At 43.1% G+C, this 19,915-nt stretch overlaps 1 protein-coding gene across 1 annotated transcript in view; it reads right to left on the reverse strand.

The window, feature by feature from the left end:
- Nucleotides 1-2,200: 2,200 nt before the first annotated feature.
- Nucleotides 2,201-19,915, reverse strand: part of tm6sf2b (transmembrane 6 superfamily member 2b) — a 30,497-nt gene continuing 12,782 nt past the window's right edge. The window contains exons 4-11 of the mRNA XM_063200359.1: nucleotides 18,966-19,069; nucleotides 17,919-18,001; nucleotides 14,067-14,191; nucleotides 12,008-12,109; nucleotides 10,052-10,144; nucleotides 7,110-7,229; nucleotides 4,450-4,499; nucleotides 2,201-2,496 (exon numbers count right to left, since the gene is read on the reverse strand). Of these exons, the coding sequence (XP_063056429.1) occupies nucleotides 2,337-2,496; nucleotides 4,450-4,499; nucleotides 7,110-7,229; nucleotides 10,052-10,144; nucleotides 12,008-12,109; nucleotides 14,067-14,191; nucleotides 17,919-18,001; nucleotides 18,966-19,069 (837 nt within the window). The 3' untranslated portion in view covers nucleotides 2,201-2,336. The remainder of the gene's footprint in view (nucleotides 2,497-4,449; nucleotides 4,500-7,109; nucleotides 7,230-10,051; nucleotides 10,145-12,007; nucleotides 12,110-14,066; nucleotides 14,192-17,918; nucleotides 18,002-18,965; nucleotides 19,070-19,915) is intronic.

Here is a 19,915-nt window from a genome sequence, read left to right on the forward strand (position 1 = left end):
TGCGAATCAGCACTTACATGGCCTCGGAGAAAAACCCTGAATCTATAAACGTCAATGAGAGACAGTCCATGGAAAAAAGGTCATCACTTTCTTTTATTTCTTTTTCTTTAAATATATGTTTGTAAGACTTTTTACCATTATTAAAGTATTTTTTGGAAGGGGCTTTACAAGCCTTTATTGGTGTTTTATATGACAGGACAGTGAAGCAGAGACAGGAAACGAGTTGGGAGAGAGAGATGGAGCAAGGGCTGGCAAAGGACACGGGCTGGGAATCGAACCCGGGCCGGCCAAGTAGTAAATGAGTGCCCTACCATTAAACCACGGTAGGGCCGCTTTTTACCTTTATTATGGCAGACATACAGTACTGAAGAGTGGGACAGCGAAGGATTGGAAGAGTGATGATGGGGGTAGTGTTGTGATATGCCCCTGGTCGGGTTCTAGGGTTGCCACATTTCATTGACACATTGATGCGCGAGCACGAATCATTAATGATATGTGCTTATTTCAATGGGGTAATATGAAGCATTATGTGCATTATAAAAAATCGGGACAGTCCAGGAATTTACCCGGACAGACCCTACAAACCGGGACAATCCAGGAAAAACCTGGTCGTGTGGCAACACTACCGGGTTCGAACCTGGGTCCTCATGGGCATGCAAGCCCATTTATGGATCGGTGCCTTATGCCTCTTTTCCACTGCTGTTTTTTTGGTTGGCCTACAGCTCGACACAGCGCAACTCAGCCGCCGCTTTTTGCTTTGCGATTGAACTGTGTCGTGCCTATTTGAAAAGCAAAAAGTGGCGGCCGAGTAATGCTGTGTGGCGCTGTAGGCCTACCAGAAAACCGGCAGTGGAAAAGAGGCATTATAGTGTGATGTGACACAGCATCCCCAAAAACATCATCCTATTCAATAGCTGTGTATCCAGGACGTCCCAATATAATGTAATTGTATTGCAAATGTAATTTCTAGAATAGCTTTACAAAAACATGTCATATTTCCTGGGAAACTGCATAACATTAAAATTATATCGGGGGGGGGTGGATAAAATGGCCTCGTGGACCGAAAAACAGCCCACTAGCCATAGGTTCCCCATCCATGTGTTACAGTAATTGGTAAAAAGTATACAGTTGGAGCTAATAATTTTATATCATGTTGGTTTTCTTGACCTCACTATGGCTCAGAAACGCCTCAGAAGTGCTATGGGAGTCGCACAATATGCACAGGAGAAAATAGGCTCCAGTATGCACAGGGGAAAATAGGCTCCAGTATGCACAGGGGAAAATAGGCTCCAATATGCACAGGGGAAAATAGGCTCCAATTGATACTATAGTACATATGGACAAGATACCAAATCTGCCCTACAAAGGCAAAGTGCAGCCAACACTGAAACTGAGAAAAAGGCCTTTGAAAGGATTGGTATTAAGTTGGATATTGTAGTTACTGCAAATTTGATACAGCAATATCTTTAAAACAGGACAAATGTAGACCATAAGCCTTTGTCACAAGATCAAGATGGTGTTATGAAGGCCATTTTCACTCCAAACTCAATTTCGAAAAAAAAAAATGTCTTTACTGTAATTTGCTTTTGTATGCCTTTGGTTTGCTCACTGTACTTCATACAATTACTGAGGAAGATGTTATTTACTGAGTGGTTTGTTCCCTCCTCGTTAGGCTTAGGACAAAGGGTTCGCCTTTGTCCTAAGCCTAACGAGGAGGAAACAAACCATCATCGCAAGAGGATGTGTCTTGTACTGTACATAAACAGTGGAGAGAGAACTGGGGAAAAAAACGTTCATTAAAACTTTTCAACTTCGTTATTATTGCTCTGCAGTACATGCTAACTAGAGAAAACACAAGAACAGGGAGGCAAGACATACCCATGGAAATAATTCTGATGTATTCTGGTTGGGGACAAACGTCAGACGTCAAAGTAAATGCATGTTATACTCCAGTGGTTCCCAAACTGGGGGCCGGGACCCTACAGGGGTCGCATACGTACTGAAGGGGGGTCGCGGACAAAGGGGACTTGTATTTACTACGTGTATGGTTAATAGATGTATTTTCTGCCAATTTCTAGCAATATTACCGGACAAACTACTAATGGAAAATCTAGTTATATTAATGGACAAAAAAATTGCCTATTGCAAGGGTCGCGAAAATATTCTCAAGTCCAAAACAGGGTCCCTGCTGAAAAACTTTGGGAACCACTGGTATACTCTATATGGTGCATCATAGAAAAGCACACAAAACAAAAAATGGAGAAACAACACAAACACACCTATACTATATGCAAACCATTCCATATACATTATGTGAATCTTTCTTTGACCTTTAATTAATTCATCTTTCTCTCGTAGCCGGCCTTGCCCAGCGAGGCCTGGGTCATGAAGTAGGCGGGGTCGTTGCTGACGCGTCTCGCCACCAGGAGGGGCACTAGAGCATACAGCACATTGGCCACCAGCACCAGCGTCTTAGAGGCTTCCGGAATGTGGTACCTAAATAAGGAAGTAACAGAGGTGTCAAAAGTAAATTCATGATGTAAGTACAACTCTAGCATGTGATATTACATAGCTGTTACACCATTTACACCCTCTATTTTATACCTCTGAATTACTGTCATCAGGGAATAGATTTCGCTACCCTGCTCTCTCCAAGAACAGAACCAAACAATCTTTTATTCCACAAGCCATTAGCCTTTTTAATAAGCAATCTTAATTTTTATGTTTTGATTTTATTCTGAATTATGCTTGTGCAGCAACTACTCAGCGGGCCTGAGTAGAGGAGCCATATCCCTATTTTATTATTTTTATTACTCATTTTTAGCCCATCGCATTCTAGATACACTTTTAACTTCTACGGGTTTTATTCTAAGGTTGTTTTTTATTTATTTATTTACTTCCTCTTGCTGTTTCTTGCACATTCCTCTAGTATACTTGATATCTTGGTCTCTTCAGATCACACGACATAGTTCCAGTGATCCATATCCTTGGTCTGTTCATCTCTCTTGAGACCAAGATAAACAAATTTGCTTTAGATGGTGTCAAGCATGTGTGGTGGTAAACAAGTTGAGTTTTACAAAAAAAGTGTATCCTCTCAATAGCCAAGCATGGTAGTGGGACTGACATGGTTTGGGGATGCATGGATGCTGTCGACATTAGTAATCTGAAATACACCTAAAAGAAACATGCATGTCAACATGCACTGTGACTACTGAAGCAGATCATGATATTCTCCATAGGATTGCATTCAAATCTCACACCAATCTATTTAAGGCAGATGTAGACTCAAAATGTACAAGTTCAATGCAAAGGAAGGTTGAAACGCACACTGATGACCTCCCTTTTCATCCCTTTTCATTTCGTTTCATTTCGAGACGATTCAAGCCAACACAGCCCCTTCTCTACCGGATTTTAATCTGGGGTGTACTCACTTTTGTGAGTACATGTTCAAACATTAATGGCTGTATTATGTTTTTTTTCTGAGTGAACAAGAAATTTAAGTGGCTAAATAAGTTGTTAAAAGGTCACTAATCATTGTGTCAAAGTGACATTTCTGTAATGCTTTCCTATGAAAAGATATACTCACAAATCTGCAAAACTGAGAGGGGTGCATTCACTTTTGTGATATACTGTATGTGTTAAATCTTTGTTTTTATCATGTCATAGGCAATACAACCTGCCTGATGTGTACCTTACCTGCTGACAAAAATGTCCCCATTGGGGATGATAAAGTTTCTAACTAACTACTCCAGGCCTACCTAATTAGATAGACTGTGTTGTTAATGAAAAACACTCAAAACCTAACAAGGACCCACCACAAACTGGATCCAACCAGCAGAGATCATAAATCATAAATCATAAATCATAAAACAGATACACAGGTCTACTTGTTACACAGACAAGTTACTTGTTTTGGAAGAAAACTGCGATTATCTTTTTTACTTTTACTTTTGAGACCTCTGGTAAGTAAGTAAGTAAGTAAGTAAAGACACAACGTTATAAATGTGCTGTTAATAGAATAGCAAGGACCGAGTCGTAGTGCCTTACTAAAGGCCCTGTGTTACTGTATGTTATAGTTGTGTAGTACTTTAGGCGTTCTATAGTGGCTCCTAAGTAAGTAAGTAAATTGAAGACGTTATAAATGTGCTGTTAACAGAATGGCAAGGACCGAGTCATAGTGCATTACTAACGTGGCCCTGAGTGACTATTACATCATTCCGCTGGTGGAAAGGCGTGCATTATGGAGCTACATACAGTAAGAGTGCCCTTTATTATCTCACAGTGGGGAAATGCATGTGTAACAGCAGTATCACACATACAACGTGGACAAGAATAGACAACATACAGTACATACCAACACAGGACCAGAGAGTTAAAAAGAGGGAGGTATGTATGTACCTGGGCAAGGTGCGAGGGTGGAGGGTTAAAAAGAGGGAGGTGTGTATGTACCTGGGCAAGGTGCGAGGGTGGAGGGAGGCGCCGATATGAGCCCACTGGCACTGTGAGGAGGAAAGGGAAAACACATAAATATACTGAAATGTCAGATCTCCTATACAGTGGAGTCTTATGGTTGAGAAGGAAGACAGCAGATCTTCTCTAGAGGACACATTAATTCATTTCTTTAAAAACAAAAGAGAACCACTCCTGTAATACTGTATACAGTAGTAAACAGGAGTGCTGTGTAGTATGTGTGTACCCAGGGCTGACCTAGAACAAAAAAGCCCAGGTGTTTTTGCACAGCCCTTCAAAATCATGAGAAGTCTGTGAGAAAATACAATCAGCCAATCAGCATCAGCCAATGAGGACAATCAGCATCAGCCAATGAGGACAATCAACATCAGCCAATGAGGACTGTCAACACACTGGAAAATGCCCTATGCCAGATTACCAGTCCAGGAGTGCGTTACAATATGTGGCCTTGCCTCCTCCACTTGTGCTTGTCTCCTCGTACCAGGAAGTAATATGTCAGGATGACATCACTGACAACAGCATTATATTTCAATATCTTGCAAAAGCTCAGTTGTAGAGTCTTTTTCTCATTTGCAATTGGGATGGTGAATGAAAAACAGTCCCTCAAAAGTTGTAGTGGCTAAGCGAACAGCTGGGAAACTTTATCGTTTTCTCCACGGAGGAGGGGCCAGGAGGTGGGACAAGGACACAAGCACAAGTGGAGGAGGCAAGGTTGCATATTGTAACGCACGCAAGGCCTGTGTGTACCAATACATATGCTGCACAAAGATCAGTTGTGAATAGTAGTAGCCATGGGCACTTGGGAGGAACATCAACAGATATCCACTGAACACATGTGGTGTACAGAGGTATACAGATGTTCTTTATAAATATACAATGAACTATGAACAAATAATAAACAGCTGTGTGCTGTACATACCCTACATATGTACAGCAGCATCTCCACAATGGGCATGTACAGTAGATGTGTGAGTGTGATAATAATGTATAATATGCGGTGAAACGGTCTCCCAGAGGCAGCAAGGCTAAGCACATCCCTTGCTGTCTTCAAGAAGCAAGTAAAGACTTTCCTCTTCCGTGAGTATCTACTAGACTAATGTTTGGGCTGACCTAGCCCCAGGCCAGACTCGTGGCATGATGTGTGTGTATGGGTGTGTGTGTGTACTCTTATACTATATATATTTAAACAATACTACTTTGCATCTGCAATTGTTGGTCTGTATATTCCCTGTGCACTTTGTATCTGCTTGTGATGTTGGCTTGATTATGTCCTCTTTTGAAAGTTGCTTTAGTTATAAAGCATCTGCCAAATACAATGTAATGTAATGTAATATAATATGCGGCGCATGTAAACTACAATATAGTAGCCAAGTGCTGCTACTGAGTGATATATTGATGCTGAACTATCGGTACACTAAATAGGCTACCACTACGTGCGTGTGTCATACTGTTTTGCACCCTAGATCCTGTGTTATTGTGTTAATAAAAGCAGGATTTAACTCTGCCATAACAGTTTGTTCTCTATTTTCCTTTTTGTCTCAACTAAACCAATTCCATGATTCTATTACCACAGTTTAATATACACAGTATAGTCACTGTGCAAAAACCAAATGTGTCAGACCATCATTAATTCAGTGTTTCAGTGTTTGAGTTTGACAACAAAAGGTGAGGATCCCTTTGAGGCTCTGCCACATTCGCAAAACTCAGCAGGCACACTATGCTGTAAGGTCAGTTCAAACCAGAGCCAACACGCAGGGAAGTCGAGAGAGGAGGGGAGACAAAAGGGGTCAGTTGTCCCGGGCCTAGGGAGACAGGGGCCCCAGAACTGGGTCCCCATTGCATTGTTCGTATTGAGGGGGGAGGGGGGGGGGGGCAGTGGTGTAGTCTACGTAGAACGCGGGTATACGGAGTATACCCACTTCTAAATTTCAGGGATTTCAGTATACCCACTTAAAATTGATTGATCCATTGTTTTGAATAGCACAAATACAATATATACAGTATACCCACTTCAAAAAATGCTCAAATATACAGTATACGCCCAGTGGGAGGGGCCCTTTCAGATTACGGCCCCAGTCAAAGCCGTCAGCGGCCCTGCTAACACATACAGCTGCTCTCTCCTCTATAGTGTATCCTTTGATAAACAATGTGGATCCCCATGGTAGGTTCTCTCCCATGGAGCGGGGAGGAGGGGGCTACGGTAGCTAGCGGGCGAGATGGGTTTTGGCAGGTCCAGGCCAGCCCCTTTGATCTAGGCCCTGTTTGATAGCTCACTCACTCTCTTCACTCCCTTCGCCCAGCTCAGGCTCTTTCTGGATTTGGAGCCCAGAGTCTTTGTCATGTCAAATAACAAAAAATAAGGCTCAACAAAGACTTTATTTTTTTAAGAAACTGCATTGTTTTTAGACTCAACTTTGTGTACTTTGGTAATTGTTACAAGTACATATGTCCAAGTGTTTATCGCATGACTCCAAAATGCAAGACAAAGGTTTTCATTCATCAATTAATTAATTCATTCATCCAAAAATCAAATATCAAAGAATTTTCTTGACAAAAGGGCATTATGAGTAAGGGGAAATAGCATATGAGGTACAGTAACACTTAGTTCAACGTTGAGAAATGAGGATTGCATACTGTACCTGGGTCATTGCTCCAGCGACAAACACTGTCCAGTCCAGCATCCAGGTGCATCCTGGTCTGTAGAGGCCGTACACGAAGGAGCCCAGCAGAGGGAGAGCATAGAAGAGGTAGCACATCATCTACAAGGGGAAAACATCACACAATACTACATCATCATCTACAAGGGGAAAACATCACACAATACTACATCATCTACATATACAAGGGGAATACATGAGCTGGCTACTAGTGGCCATGGGTACCAGGGCTTGAATACAGTACAATATACAGCACCACAAACTGGCTACTAGTGCCCATGGCCAGCAGGGCTTGAATCCAGCGTATGGCAGCAGTGACAGCGGCTTCATCCCACCTCTCATTACTGTACATTACATTGCACTTCGCTGATGCTTTTATCTAAACCAACTTACAGATATTTACACAGTATTGGTTACAGTCCCTGGGGCAGGGGCGTAAAGTATACCCCCGCAGCCCCTGTGAGGCAGGGGGGCCCATACGAGGTGGGGGGCCCACACCGGCCCTTGACTTGAAGAGACGGGCCCCCTCCACATGATATTGGGCCCTCTTCTTTCCTTGGTAGCTTGCAAGGGGGCCTGATGTTCTTGTGTCACGCCAGTGCCCTGGAGCAGTGTGGGGCTAGGTGCCTTGCTCAAGGGCACCTCAGCCATGGGGACTGTGGTAGGGAGTGGAAGGGTGGGCTTTGAACCCACAACCTTTAAATCCAACTCCTTACCCATTGCACCATGGCTGCCCCACCATGACTCTCACCCACTCACTCGCTCCAAATAAAAGTTAAGATACCTAGAGAAATACTCCTGAAGAAAAGGCATAAACTGTACCTGTAAAAGAGCCAGATGTCTACCGATTTAAATCGCCATCTTCTTGCTTAATGTCCATATGTGTGTGTGGGGTTTGTGTGCGTGTGGGCAGGTGGCATTGTTATAGAGCACTGCTGAATTAGTTTTATGACACTTATGTTAGTCTTCGGCCTTGCTGTAATTGCCTAGCATGTACGTACAGCAGGATGAAAACCATTATCAGCCATATGCACATCGATGTTGTTATTTTGTTTATTACAGTACCAGGCCAAGGGATAATATTGTGGCTACCGTATGAAAGACTATGGGAGTCATGGCTATTGTATCAGTTTTGTTGTGATTGTCTTTTTTTCTTTATATGAGTGACCAGAATGGGTTTGAGATGAACTCTATTCTGTGTTTATGATTTTTTTTTGTCTGTTTGCTAGGTCATTTTACTGTCTTCTGTCATTATCAAGTATTTTAAAAAAATGTTGTTGTCAGAAAGCACCCCACTCACACATTTTCAGCTATTTCAAATGCATGTGCTGCCCCCACTACCCTAAACCCCGCCATACACTCATATACCAAACACGACACATGCTAAAAGCAATCTACTGTATTTCTCTCTTCATCCTCATCCTCATCCTCATCCCCATCCCCATTCCCATCCTCACTTCTCTCTTGCTCTCTCCTTCTTCTCTCTCTCTCTCTCTCTCTCTCTCTCTCTCTCTCTCTCTCTCTCTCTCCCTATCTCTTTCTCTCTCTCTCTCTCTCTCTCTCTCTCTCTCTCTCTCTCTCTCTGTTCTGTCAGGTTGATAGATGGCTCAGTGGGGACTCAGGGGACAGATTAGCTTATCAAGTTCTCACAGTGCTGCTCCTGCCGGATCAATGCCTCACCATTGTGGCTGGATAGGAAGCGAGCCCAAACAAGGACTTTTGATAACCTATTGACCAAAGGTAAGCACCCCCTACCAAACAAATACAGCCCTTCCCCATATGCATATACTATACCTCCATGCTATACACCAGGGCTGGACTGACCGAAAAATGGCCAGGGCATTTTTGGCATCGGTCGGCCCCTAAAGCTACGTACACACACATTACTAGCTTCTCGCTTGCTCGCCTACTCGCCACTCTCTCACGGAGCGTTCGCTGGAAGTCCCCGCGGCTTTAACTGCCAATGTAGAGTGCGAGAATGCGAGAAGTACAGAAGTCTGCATTCCATTTGGTTACTCACTTACTCGTCTCGCTTGAAGTTAAAATATTTTCAACTTGGGATCCGCCCACATTGCATCGTTTGTACAGTACTCGCCTACTCGCCTGCTCATCTCGCTGGAACACATTGACATTCTATTGACCTCATTCGCCGTGCGAGTAACTAGCAGCGATGTGTGTGTACGGCCCTTAACACCTCCACAGGCCACTGAATCCAGACTGGCTGAATCCACTGTCTATATTGATGATGGAGCAATGGGTTTCATCACTAAATCGAGGGCCAATCCCCAGGAAAATAGCATCAACAACTACAGCATTGGCCCCTGAGGACTGTTGGCCCACCGGGGAAATGCCCTGTATGCCAGATGAAAAGTCCAGCCCAGCGGGGAAATGCCCTGTATGCCAGATGAAAAGTCCAGCCCACCGGGGAAATGCCCTGTATGCCAGATGACCAGTCCAGCCTTGCTACACACCAAGCCAGACTGTGGCTGCTACAGGGCAAGAGCTCCCCTCTTCTTCACCTGAGAAACAGCTGTGTGGGGGGTCGTGGGAGGCTCAGGGCTTACAGCTTTCATTGTGCAGTAATGATGAATAATGGAGCATTGATGAGAGCTACTGCGAAAGCATGAAGACGGCGGGAAAATAAATTGGTGAGAGTCGGCTTAAGAGCAAGGCTGACTGACGGAGATCCGCCTCCAAGCGTTTCTGCTGATGAGGGCGAGATTGTCGATTGTTGAAAGCAGCAGGATGTTGGTTTAATCTTAAAAGCACTGGGGAATAGCACAACCAGGCATGTCCTGGCCAGGATGGCCTGCTTGTATATTTTCTGTAGTTGTGATTCACTTTAAGGAGGAGTAGGCCTACATATTTTATAAACGATTCATGAAGGATGAAGAGTAGAAGTGAAACTTAAGTGTGAGTCTTACCATAACTTTGGGGTATGCAACGGGGTCGCTCAGATATGGCTCATACTTGGTTAAGTAGGACGTAAAAATCTCCAATGGGCATCCAAGAACAACCTGAAAAATAGAGTTCAGCAAAGGTTAAAGCTATACAAGCTCACAAAATGGGCTGCTTGTTACTTGTTACTTTCAACCCATCAACTTTGTGTTTTTCAAGTCCAAATCTGTATTCTGTCTGTCGATCTGTCTCTGTTTATTACAGCGCAAAATAATTATCCAAATTAGGAGCAGGCTGTTTACTTAGAGAAATTGTTCGCATTGAGTTGAAAGAGCATATTAGGACTCGCATTAAGCCACGAAAGTCAGAAATTGCATCAGGTGCTCTGGTAACCTCAAAAAGCCTCTGCAGAAGCTAAATGATGCAAACGTACAAGATGGGTATGTAAACGCAACATCTAAATAGGGCAAGTCTGGCACTGAATGGATTATCATTAGCAAAAAAGCAGAAGCCAGGTAAACAAGGCACCACCCTATTAGCTGGTGTAAGTGTTGTGTCTGTATGTATATAGTTTTTGTTTTGCATCACCAAATATGAACTTCTGCACTGTGGACAAAAAAAGATTTCTAATCTCAGGTCCAGAGGATTTTGAATAACAGAATGAATAGGTAATCTGAGGACAGAATTCATAACAAATGAATGAATTAATAATATCAGTAGCCTACTCATAAGGAAAATCAACATTCTGCCATGTCATGATCAGTTTTGGGCAAGTTACTCAAAAACTGTAATGCATTACTGATTACATGTTACTGTCTTTTCAAAACAATCCCTTACAATACAATATTATTGTATCTAAAATGTAAAGCATTAAACTACTTTTGCATATCATTAGTTACTTTCCCAAAAAGAACTGTAGGCCTAAATATGAATCTGGCAATTTGCAAAGAGATTTTGGGGGGTAGGTGCGTGAGGTGCGGGTGCGGGCGGGGGCGGGCATGAGGAACTTCCAGCTGTCCTACTATGATATAGTATTATATCGTATTGGGGAATTGTAACATGCTTTTGATCGTCGGACCACAGTACATTGCGAAAAAAAATGCCTTTTTTATCCAGTAGGAAAGAGGCAGGAGCTTGCATGCCTATGGTCCCCCTATAGTAGACCTATATACTGTATGTTGAGTAGCAGCCCTGTTCAGGGGCGTCAGCTGACCTAATGCTATACAGGGGCACAGTAGGGCAGCGAAAGATAATGCCAGCACGCAAACAAAAACATTTTTGCAGTTATTCATTTCAAAAAGCTTGTAAATCAATTATATTATTGCAACAAGCGCATGTGTTCTATTTTGTGCACCTTCTGTAGATTACTCCGTATGCTAAACTTGAGCTAAATTCCAAGGTAGCCAGGTTGGTTTTTGTGCAACTCATACTGGGGCACAGCAAATCAATACCCAGGCATGTGCCCCTGTAAAATAAGTCTGGCGACGCCCCTTGCCCTGTTAGTGTACCGCATGTTGGGTAGCGGCCCTGTTAGAGTTGTATGAAGTAGAAGTAGAACGAATGTAGTAATTACTGATTACTAACACTAGTGCTGCGATATTACTGTACATGGTTTCAACTTTGTAATATCATACCTCAAGTGTTGTAATAATTACATATGTACTTCTACTTCTACTTTGTACAACTCTGCCTGTTAGTAGGCCTATTTGCTGTACCGGTATGTTGGGTGCAGTGTTGCCAGATTGGGCGGTTGCCCGCCCAATTGGGCTACTTGGGATGGCTGTCTGCGGGTAAAAACTGGGGAAATGGGCCATTTCGTGTTTTTTCTGCAGTTTTGTGCCCATAGAAATCAATGCGATTTGTTGAAATTGGGTGGAATTTAGCACATTTTGGCGGTTTTTGAGAACCTTTTGGGCGGAATTTGATCAGACACATCTGGCAACACTGGTTGGGTGTCGGTCTGGCCGTGTATCCCTACTCACCAGCCCCCTGAAGAGACTGAAGGCCATGGCTGCACACAGGCCCAGCATCAGCACCACGTCAAACGGACGCCACATCAGGGACTGCTTGTGCCTTCTCTCTATCTGTGGGAGACAACACACACACACACACACACACACACACACACACACACACACACACACACACACACACACACACACACACACACACACACGTGTGCGCGCACACGCACACACACACGTTTTTTTTTTTTACTGGGATTGTGTGTCAGTGTGCATTTGGCTGATTATTACTGTATCTTGTGGATGTCTGACTTTTCAGTCCTCTTTTTTCGGACCAGGCGGTGTACATAGCTTATCTTGTTTGCGAAATAAGAGTGAAGTTACAGTGAGTTTGCCATTATCTGCTTGTCCCTCGATTAACCTTTACCAAAGCAAATGAACAGAACTATCTACTAACACTCCAATTTCGTGTATTGAGCTTTGTAACAGCTTTCAAACATAATTCCAAGTATGTAGCAGTTTATCACCCAGTCTGAGTAGAACAAAGCTATTCAGTTCTCAGTGATATTGTAAAGTGGGCTCTTAGCATATAGAGATATCACAGATTAAGATGCTGGTTGTATTAAACACCTCCCAAGGATCATTACCTGGTCGCCCGGAGGGGCTTAGGCCAGGTATTGTTATGGCCCTGTCTACCGGTATGCCTGCCTGCCTGTGTCAGTCTGTCTGCTTGTCTGTCTGTCTGTCTGTCTGTCTGTCTGTCTGTCTGTCTGTCTGTCTGTCTGCCTGTCTGCCTGTCTGGATACCTTCCTTCCTTTCTGCCTGCCTGTCACTCTGTCTGCTTGTCTGACTGTCTGTCTGCCTGCCTGCCTGTGTCAGTCTGTCTGCTTGTCTGTCTGTCTGTCTGTCTGTCTGTCTGTCTGTCTGTCTGTCTGTCTATCTGTCAGTCTGTCTGCCTGTCTGTCTGTCTGGATGCCTTCCTTCCTTTCTGTCTGCCTGCCTGCCTATCTGTCTGTGTATTTGTTTGTGTGCATGGCCACAATGTTTGTGGTCATCTTCAAGGGGTGCCAAAAACACAACATCACCGTATCAGCCGTATTACACGTAAAAAAACATTACTCAAACATCACATTCATCTGGCTGTCACCTATGGTTGCTCTTGTTATCCACTGAAACCATTTTTCAGCATTCAATGTTACACAGTTACTCACACTCTACAGTAGCTAATCTAATTAACTCTAACTCTAACCAATTATCCCTCCAGAGGAGTCTTTCCCCCTCCCTCTTCCTGTTCTCAAAAGAATTCATCATAAAAGTCCCTAGAGCACGGGTTCCCAACCTTTTCCAACTTGGGGCCCACTTTAATTTTTCACAAATGTTCAGTGTCCACCTCTGACCCAATAAACAATAAAACTCAAATAAATAGTCAACAGCAGCACATTCACCCAAATAGTATTCTGATTTCTAGTAGAAAATGATTTTTTTAGCCTTTTTCGACAGGACAGTGTGAGAGGTGGACAGGAAGCCAATGGGGAGAGAGACGGGGAGGGCTCGTCAAAGGACCCTGGCCGGGAATCGAACCCGGCTCAGCCGTATGATAGACGAGTACCCTACACGGCAGGGCCTAAAAAATGATTTCAATACCCACTTGGAATACTCAGCCCACAGTTTGAAAATCACTACCCTACATAGAGGATCTTTCTGTTATTACTTCACCATAATAGTTTCCATCTTGAGTGTTACTACCAGTGGTCAAGTTGTAAAATCAAACCAGGAGGGATGGTCAGAGATTGATTGTGATTATTGGGGGTTCGGTTCGGTTCAGGTTTCTCCCCCGAGAATTTTTTGAAAATATAGACTGTTAAAAGTGCAACTTTAACACAATATGTGAAGAAGAGAGGCCTGTTTTAGATGTTTGACCATTTTCATTGAGGGGGATGATTTTAGACCATTTTCATTGAGGGGGATGATTTTAGACCATTTTCATTGTTGGGGGGATGGCATCCCCCCTCATCCCCCTACAACTCGAGCCCTGGTTACTACAATAGACTAATTGTGTAATTGTACAGTAGTCTACCTTAGATACAGTGATGAGGCTGGGGTCCCTGGGCCTCCTGAAGAAGGAAACAGCGCCCCACATGGGCATCAGCAGGAAGGGCATGTTCAGCCAGAACGCAGGCCGCAGCTCCATACCATACTTCCCTGAGAAAAAGATAATTTACATTGGTAAATAAAAAAAATATAATAATAATAATAAAAACTAACCCTTCTTTGCATCTGCACTTGTTGTTCTGTATATTTGCTGTGCACTTTGTATATTCTAGCGATGATGGCTATGATTATGTGCTCTTTTGAAAGTCGCTTTGGTTATAAAGTGGTGGGCCCAGGAAGTCACTGAGTCATTTGTTAGTCAGTTCTGCTCCGCTAATTATGAGGGGGCCCTTTAAGCCAAAAGTGCCAGGGCCTCATTTCTCCCCCAGACCAGGGGTGCGATTCTGGAACGTTAGCATTGTACTACAGATGTACTTTAAAGTTATCTACTTACTTCAAGGCGAACTGCGTGCATTTCTCGAAGCCTTACCATTCCCACAGTAAGCCAAAAGTAGTGCGGCTACTTTCCTGAGCCCACACCGCTACTTACTTTCTTGGCATTGCAGTGCGTGACCAAAGAAGCAACAAGAGATAAGCATGATTGCTGAGTCATGATTCAGCTGTTTCCTCCTAAATTCAGTGCGTGAAGTAGAAAGCAATAGTGTACAACCACCACCAGCACATTTGATTGGATGTCACGACACCGTGACTCTGCTGTTTCCTCCACAACACACCTTGTAATTTCTTTGTGAAAAAACACGGCCGTGGCATTACAATCTGACACCGTCCGCACCAATAATGCAGTATTATCTGCATGCCGATTGGATTTCGTTTCATTCCGAGGTGTAATTTGTAAAATATTTGGACAATAAAGGTGTGGTTACTCCCAAAACATCGCCTGTTGAAGTGTCATATCTCTAAAAAATTTTCGCGCGGATTTCAGTACATAGCCTAGTGGTATTCACGCTTGCATCCCAATGGGAAAACAGAAGTCACGCCGGTTCGAATCCACATGGTTGCAGTGCCACAATTTTGAAAATATCTGGCAGAAATAGATAATTTATTTTGTGCATTACCAACACACACGTGCAGCCAAGGGAAAATGTGTTACACTGTAGGGTCCAAATCACGATTTCACGAATTGTTGTCAACATGCTGCACACTGGTTTCGAACCCGCGTGGCTCGCGTCCTCCCATTGATAGGCAAGCGTAAATACCCCTAGGCTATGTAATGAAATTCGCATCAAAAAAAAATTAAGTAGTTCACACGTAAGCCAGTGCATTTCCGGGAGTAACCAATACTTTCTTATCTAAATATTTCACAAATTACACATCGAAATGAGACGCAATTCAATTGGTATACAGCTAAAAGTATATTATTAGTGTGGGATTCATCAGATTCCAAGGATATGACGTTTTTTTTCACGAACAAATGACATGACGTGAATTTGTGTTCTGAACACTCTCGCAGCTGTATCATCACTTTGTGTGCATGTCGATTGATTTTCATCGCTTTTGCACCACAGGATTAAAAGATATTGACACATTTGTGGTCAAATATGTACTACAAGTTTAGCTAATGGGTGGAGTCACGCTCTGAAGTAGACTAGCGCTGTGTGTTACTTGGGGTGGCTGAGGTGATGTCTGGACTCAATGGATCTACTCCAGCTGTACTTCAACTTCATTGTCGAGATACGGATAGGAGGCGCCTCACTTTCAAAGTCACCACTACTTCAGAGTGCACATTACTCCAAGCAGTAGTTACTTTGTGTGCTAACGTTCGAGACACAAGAGTTAGCAACTTTTATAGTATTTACTATGCAACATTGCTAACAGACTAGCTACTTCGCCCTTTGAGAAATCCACCCCAGCCCTGATTACACAGTTTACTTACTGTGTGCAGTTATATTTTTTTAGTCCAGCTTGTTGCAATGCTCACTGCATCCAAAAGTGTTTCCAGTAGTTCAGGGACCTTTTTGGGATGCAGAAATCATCACCACAACCAGGACTAAATACAGATACCTACTAGCAAGTAATTAGTAAGTAATTACTGTGTAATTAGGAGAGATTCATTTCTAATTAATATTGTCTTGCTTTTTCAATAAAGGTAGATGTTTTCTTCACTGGATTGAGTTGATCATTAAGCTTTAGAACAGGGGTCCCCAAACTCTTTTCTCTGGGGGCCACATTATCGTTGATGACTGTGATCAGGGGCCGGGATCAATCATGTGGGCTGTACACTAGGCCACTGCCTATTATAGCCATAATTTCTAGCACGGCCATCGCCATTACACGCTGAAGAAGGGCTCTGCCCGAAACGTTTGTAGGCGAATAAACAGAGAAAAATCTGAAGAGTGTTGTCCTTTGCTTCCTTCATTCATAAATTCTAGCACAAAATAGTTCATAATTACAAGAGATTTACAAAAGAAGTGAGTGAGTACTTCACATGTTTTTCAATTTGAAATACCACAGGTATTCCTTTTAATTTCCAATAACCATGTAAAAAATATCAAGGAAATGTTAGAAACATATGGTGATTGACAGTTCAGGAGTGACACAATAGAAATGGTAGGTCTGTTTATATTACAGAGAGATGAGAAACTATCAAGACAAGAAACTTCTGGTGATTCACACTAAGTTAGTGAAATTTAAATTGTAGGAAGGCCTGTCGATAAAAAATAAAATATTTAAAAAATATATTTTATCTTTTTTTTCTGTGAGGATTGCTTCTTTGGGCCAGTTCAAATGGTGAGCTGCAGAGAGGTGGAGGGCCGGTCAAAGGGGCCTGGCGGGCCGCATCCGGCCACCGGGCCTTAGTTTGGGGACCCCTGCTTTAGAACCTAGAGATCTTTGATTATACTTTTTTTTTTTAATCATATTTTATATACTTATTTGGAGCAGGTATATAATATTTCAGTGATTTATTTGTTCATAGCAAACAACCGTTGTAAAGATAAATGACAGTTAAATGCTATATACCAGAGGAGATGCTGCTTGCGAAAGCAAACTTTTCTTGTGTATAATAATCAGAAATAAGTAGACTCCCTGCGGGGCTGAGAAATGCAGACTACAGAGCAGCACAGCAGGTGCTTGATAATGCGCTCGCTGATGTTCGAGTGTTTCATTATTTAAGCGCTCCATGCAGGACTGGCCTGGGGGTGAAATAGGGCCTGGGCACTTTTGGCTTAAAGGGGCCCCTCATATTTAGCTGGCCTGGGGGAGAAATAGGGCCTGGGCACTTTTGGCTTAAAGGGGCCCCTCATATTTAGCTGGCCTGGGGGAGAAATAGGGCCTGGGCACTTTTGGCTTAAAGGGGCCCCTCAAATTTAGCTGGCCAGGGGGAGAAGTAGGGGCCGGGCACTTTTGGCTTGAAGGGGCCCCTCAGCGGCGCAGAACTGACTCACCGGTGAGCCATGCACCTTTTTTTTACATTTCGGAAAATAGGGGCCCACGAGGGTGCAGGGCCCACCGGGAAAGGCCTGCTATGCCAGATGGCCAGTCCAGCAGCTCTGGCTCAGTGTGCATATTACCCACAATGCACGCCGCTGGAAACCTGCATGCTAGTGGCAGGACCAGGGAGGCTGACAGGGGGGACAAGGGGGTCACTTGTCCCGGGCCCAGGGAGAGAGGGGGCCCAGAATTGCATCCTCATTACATTGTATGTATTTGGTTTGGGGCCCTTTCAGATGACTTTGTCCCGGGCCCGGCCAAAGCTGTCAGCGGCCCTGGGCAGGACTATACTTGCGCAGATGTCTCCTCAATTAAAGGTATCACCAGGGAGGTGTGCAGTGCACTGCGGCTACAGAAAGGTGTGTACAGTGTACTGCGGGCGGCTCACCAATGACAATGCCAGCTACGAACACCACCATGTTCCCCAGCAGGGACCCGGCCCAGAAGAGGCCCAGGTTACGGTACGGTCGTCTGTGGAGAGAAGGAACACAGATATTGATCACATGCCTAACAAATGTTTGATTTTGCTTACAAGTTACTTATGCAGGCATTAAAGGGACAGTTTGGTCAATTTCAACATGCAGTTGTAATGCTCACACTACCCTGGACTTGTCAGTGCCTGAGATTTTTTTTTCTTCTTCTTCAGCCGTTTCCGAGATCCTGGTCATTGTAATGGGGGCAGCTCTTTGTTTACATTTCAAAAAAACATTTTTATTTATTCCCAAAAACATCCAAAAGGTTATAAAACATCAGCAGACAACTAGCAAACAGCAGTACCTTTTGGGAAAATATTTGGAGTTGGCCTATGTTTCATTTTTTAAAAATGTAAACAAACGCTGCCCCCATTAGAATTGCTCATATCTCGGAAAGGGCTGAGCCGAAAAATGTGGCATCACCAGGTACTGACAAGTCAAGGGTAGCGTGAGCAATACAACTGCATGTTGAAATTGACCAAACTGTCCCTTTAACACTGTATGTATTAGTGCTAATAGATGTATCCCTAAAATAAAGTGCTACCCAGATATTCAGGGTCAATCGAAACACATACGACTTCCTTAATTGCTTCAGTGCCACTGTCAGAAAGTAAGGATGTATTGTATTACCAACTAGGCAACAACAGATAAGTAAATGCATTGCATGATATTTTATATAAACAGACAACATAAGCTTTCACAAGATTCCAGAGTATCGATAATATGAAAACATCCATGGAACTGTATGTCATGTTTTTTTTTACAAGTTGGTGCACAACAATTTATATACTGGTATATATATATATATATATGTGTGTGTGTGTGTGTGTGTGTGTGTGTAATTATAATTATAATTAGGCCTACATAATTGTGTCTCTTACTGTAATTGTTTTTTATTGTAATTTATGTACGGATGAATCATTAAATGAAATTAGATTAATGCGTATGGCGTCCCCACTTACTTCCTGTGCATGCGTCGCACCATGAGCAGGTACATGATGAAGTGGGCAACGCCGTCCCAGTAGCACATCATGATGGCGTAGGGGGTGCCAAGGTAGGGCTCCCCCTGGTAAGACAAAAACAAAAGAAACAAAACCCTTATTAACTCCTCCATGAATAAAATGGGTTAAAATGACCCTGATGACATTAAATCACAGTTGTTTGCCTAGATCAATACTTTATGTCCGTTTGATCATGGTGAATTATTGATTTATAGCACTTGTTATGCATCATGATGGCATAGGGGGTGCCAAGGTAAGGCTCTCCCTAGGGTGGCAACAACAAAACAAAAAAACTTAATTAACCCGTTTGAGCAAAAGATGGGTCAAAAATGACCCTGATGACATTATATCATAGTTGTTTGCCAAGATGAATACAATATTGTTAATTCGATCATGGTGAATTGATTTATAGCTCTTTGTATGCACCATGATGGCGTAGGGGGTGCCAAGGTAGGGCTCCCCCTGGGGTGGCAAAGAAAAATCTGATTAACCTGTTTGTGCAAAACATGGGTCAAAATGACCCGCATGACATTAAATTGCTTGTGAATTGACAGTTGCTTGTGAATTCTTGATTTATAGCACTTTTTATGCATCATGAAGGCATAGCTGGTGCCAAGGTACAGTCCCAGGAAAAAGTTTGTACACCCTTTGAAATGTCTTACCTTTCTGTCAAAATTGGTCATAAAACATGGTCTGATCTTCCCGGAAATCACAAGAAGGAACAACCAGAGTCTGCTTTAACTAATTCAACCCAAACATTTACAAGTTTTCATATTTTCATTGCCCATAAGATGTAAACATTCACAGGGCAGCAAGGCATAAGTAAGTACACCCTTGAGTTCAATAGGTTTTAACCCTAAGTTAGTCGCAATAACCTCAACCAGATGTTTCCTGTAGTTGCAGATCAGATT

This window comes from Engraulis encrasicolus, chromosome 6 (assembly GCF_034702125.1).
Source record: "Engraulis encrasicolus isolate BLACKSEA-1 chromosome 6, IST_EnEncr_1.0, whole genome shotgun sequence".
Classification (NCBI taxonomy): Eukaryota; Metazoa; Chordata; class Actinopteri; order Clupeiformes; family Engraulidae; genus Engraulis; species Engraulis encrasicolus.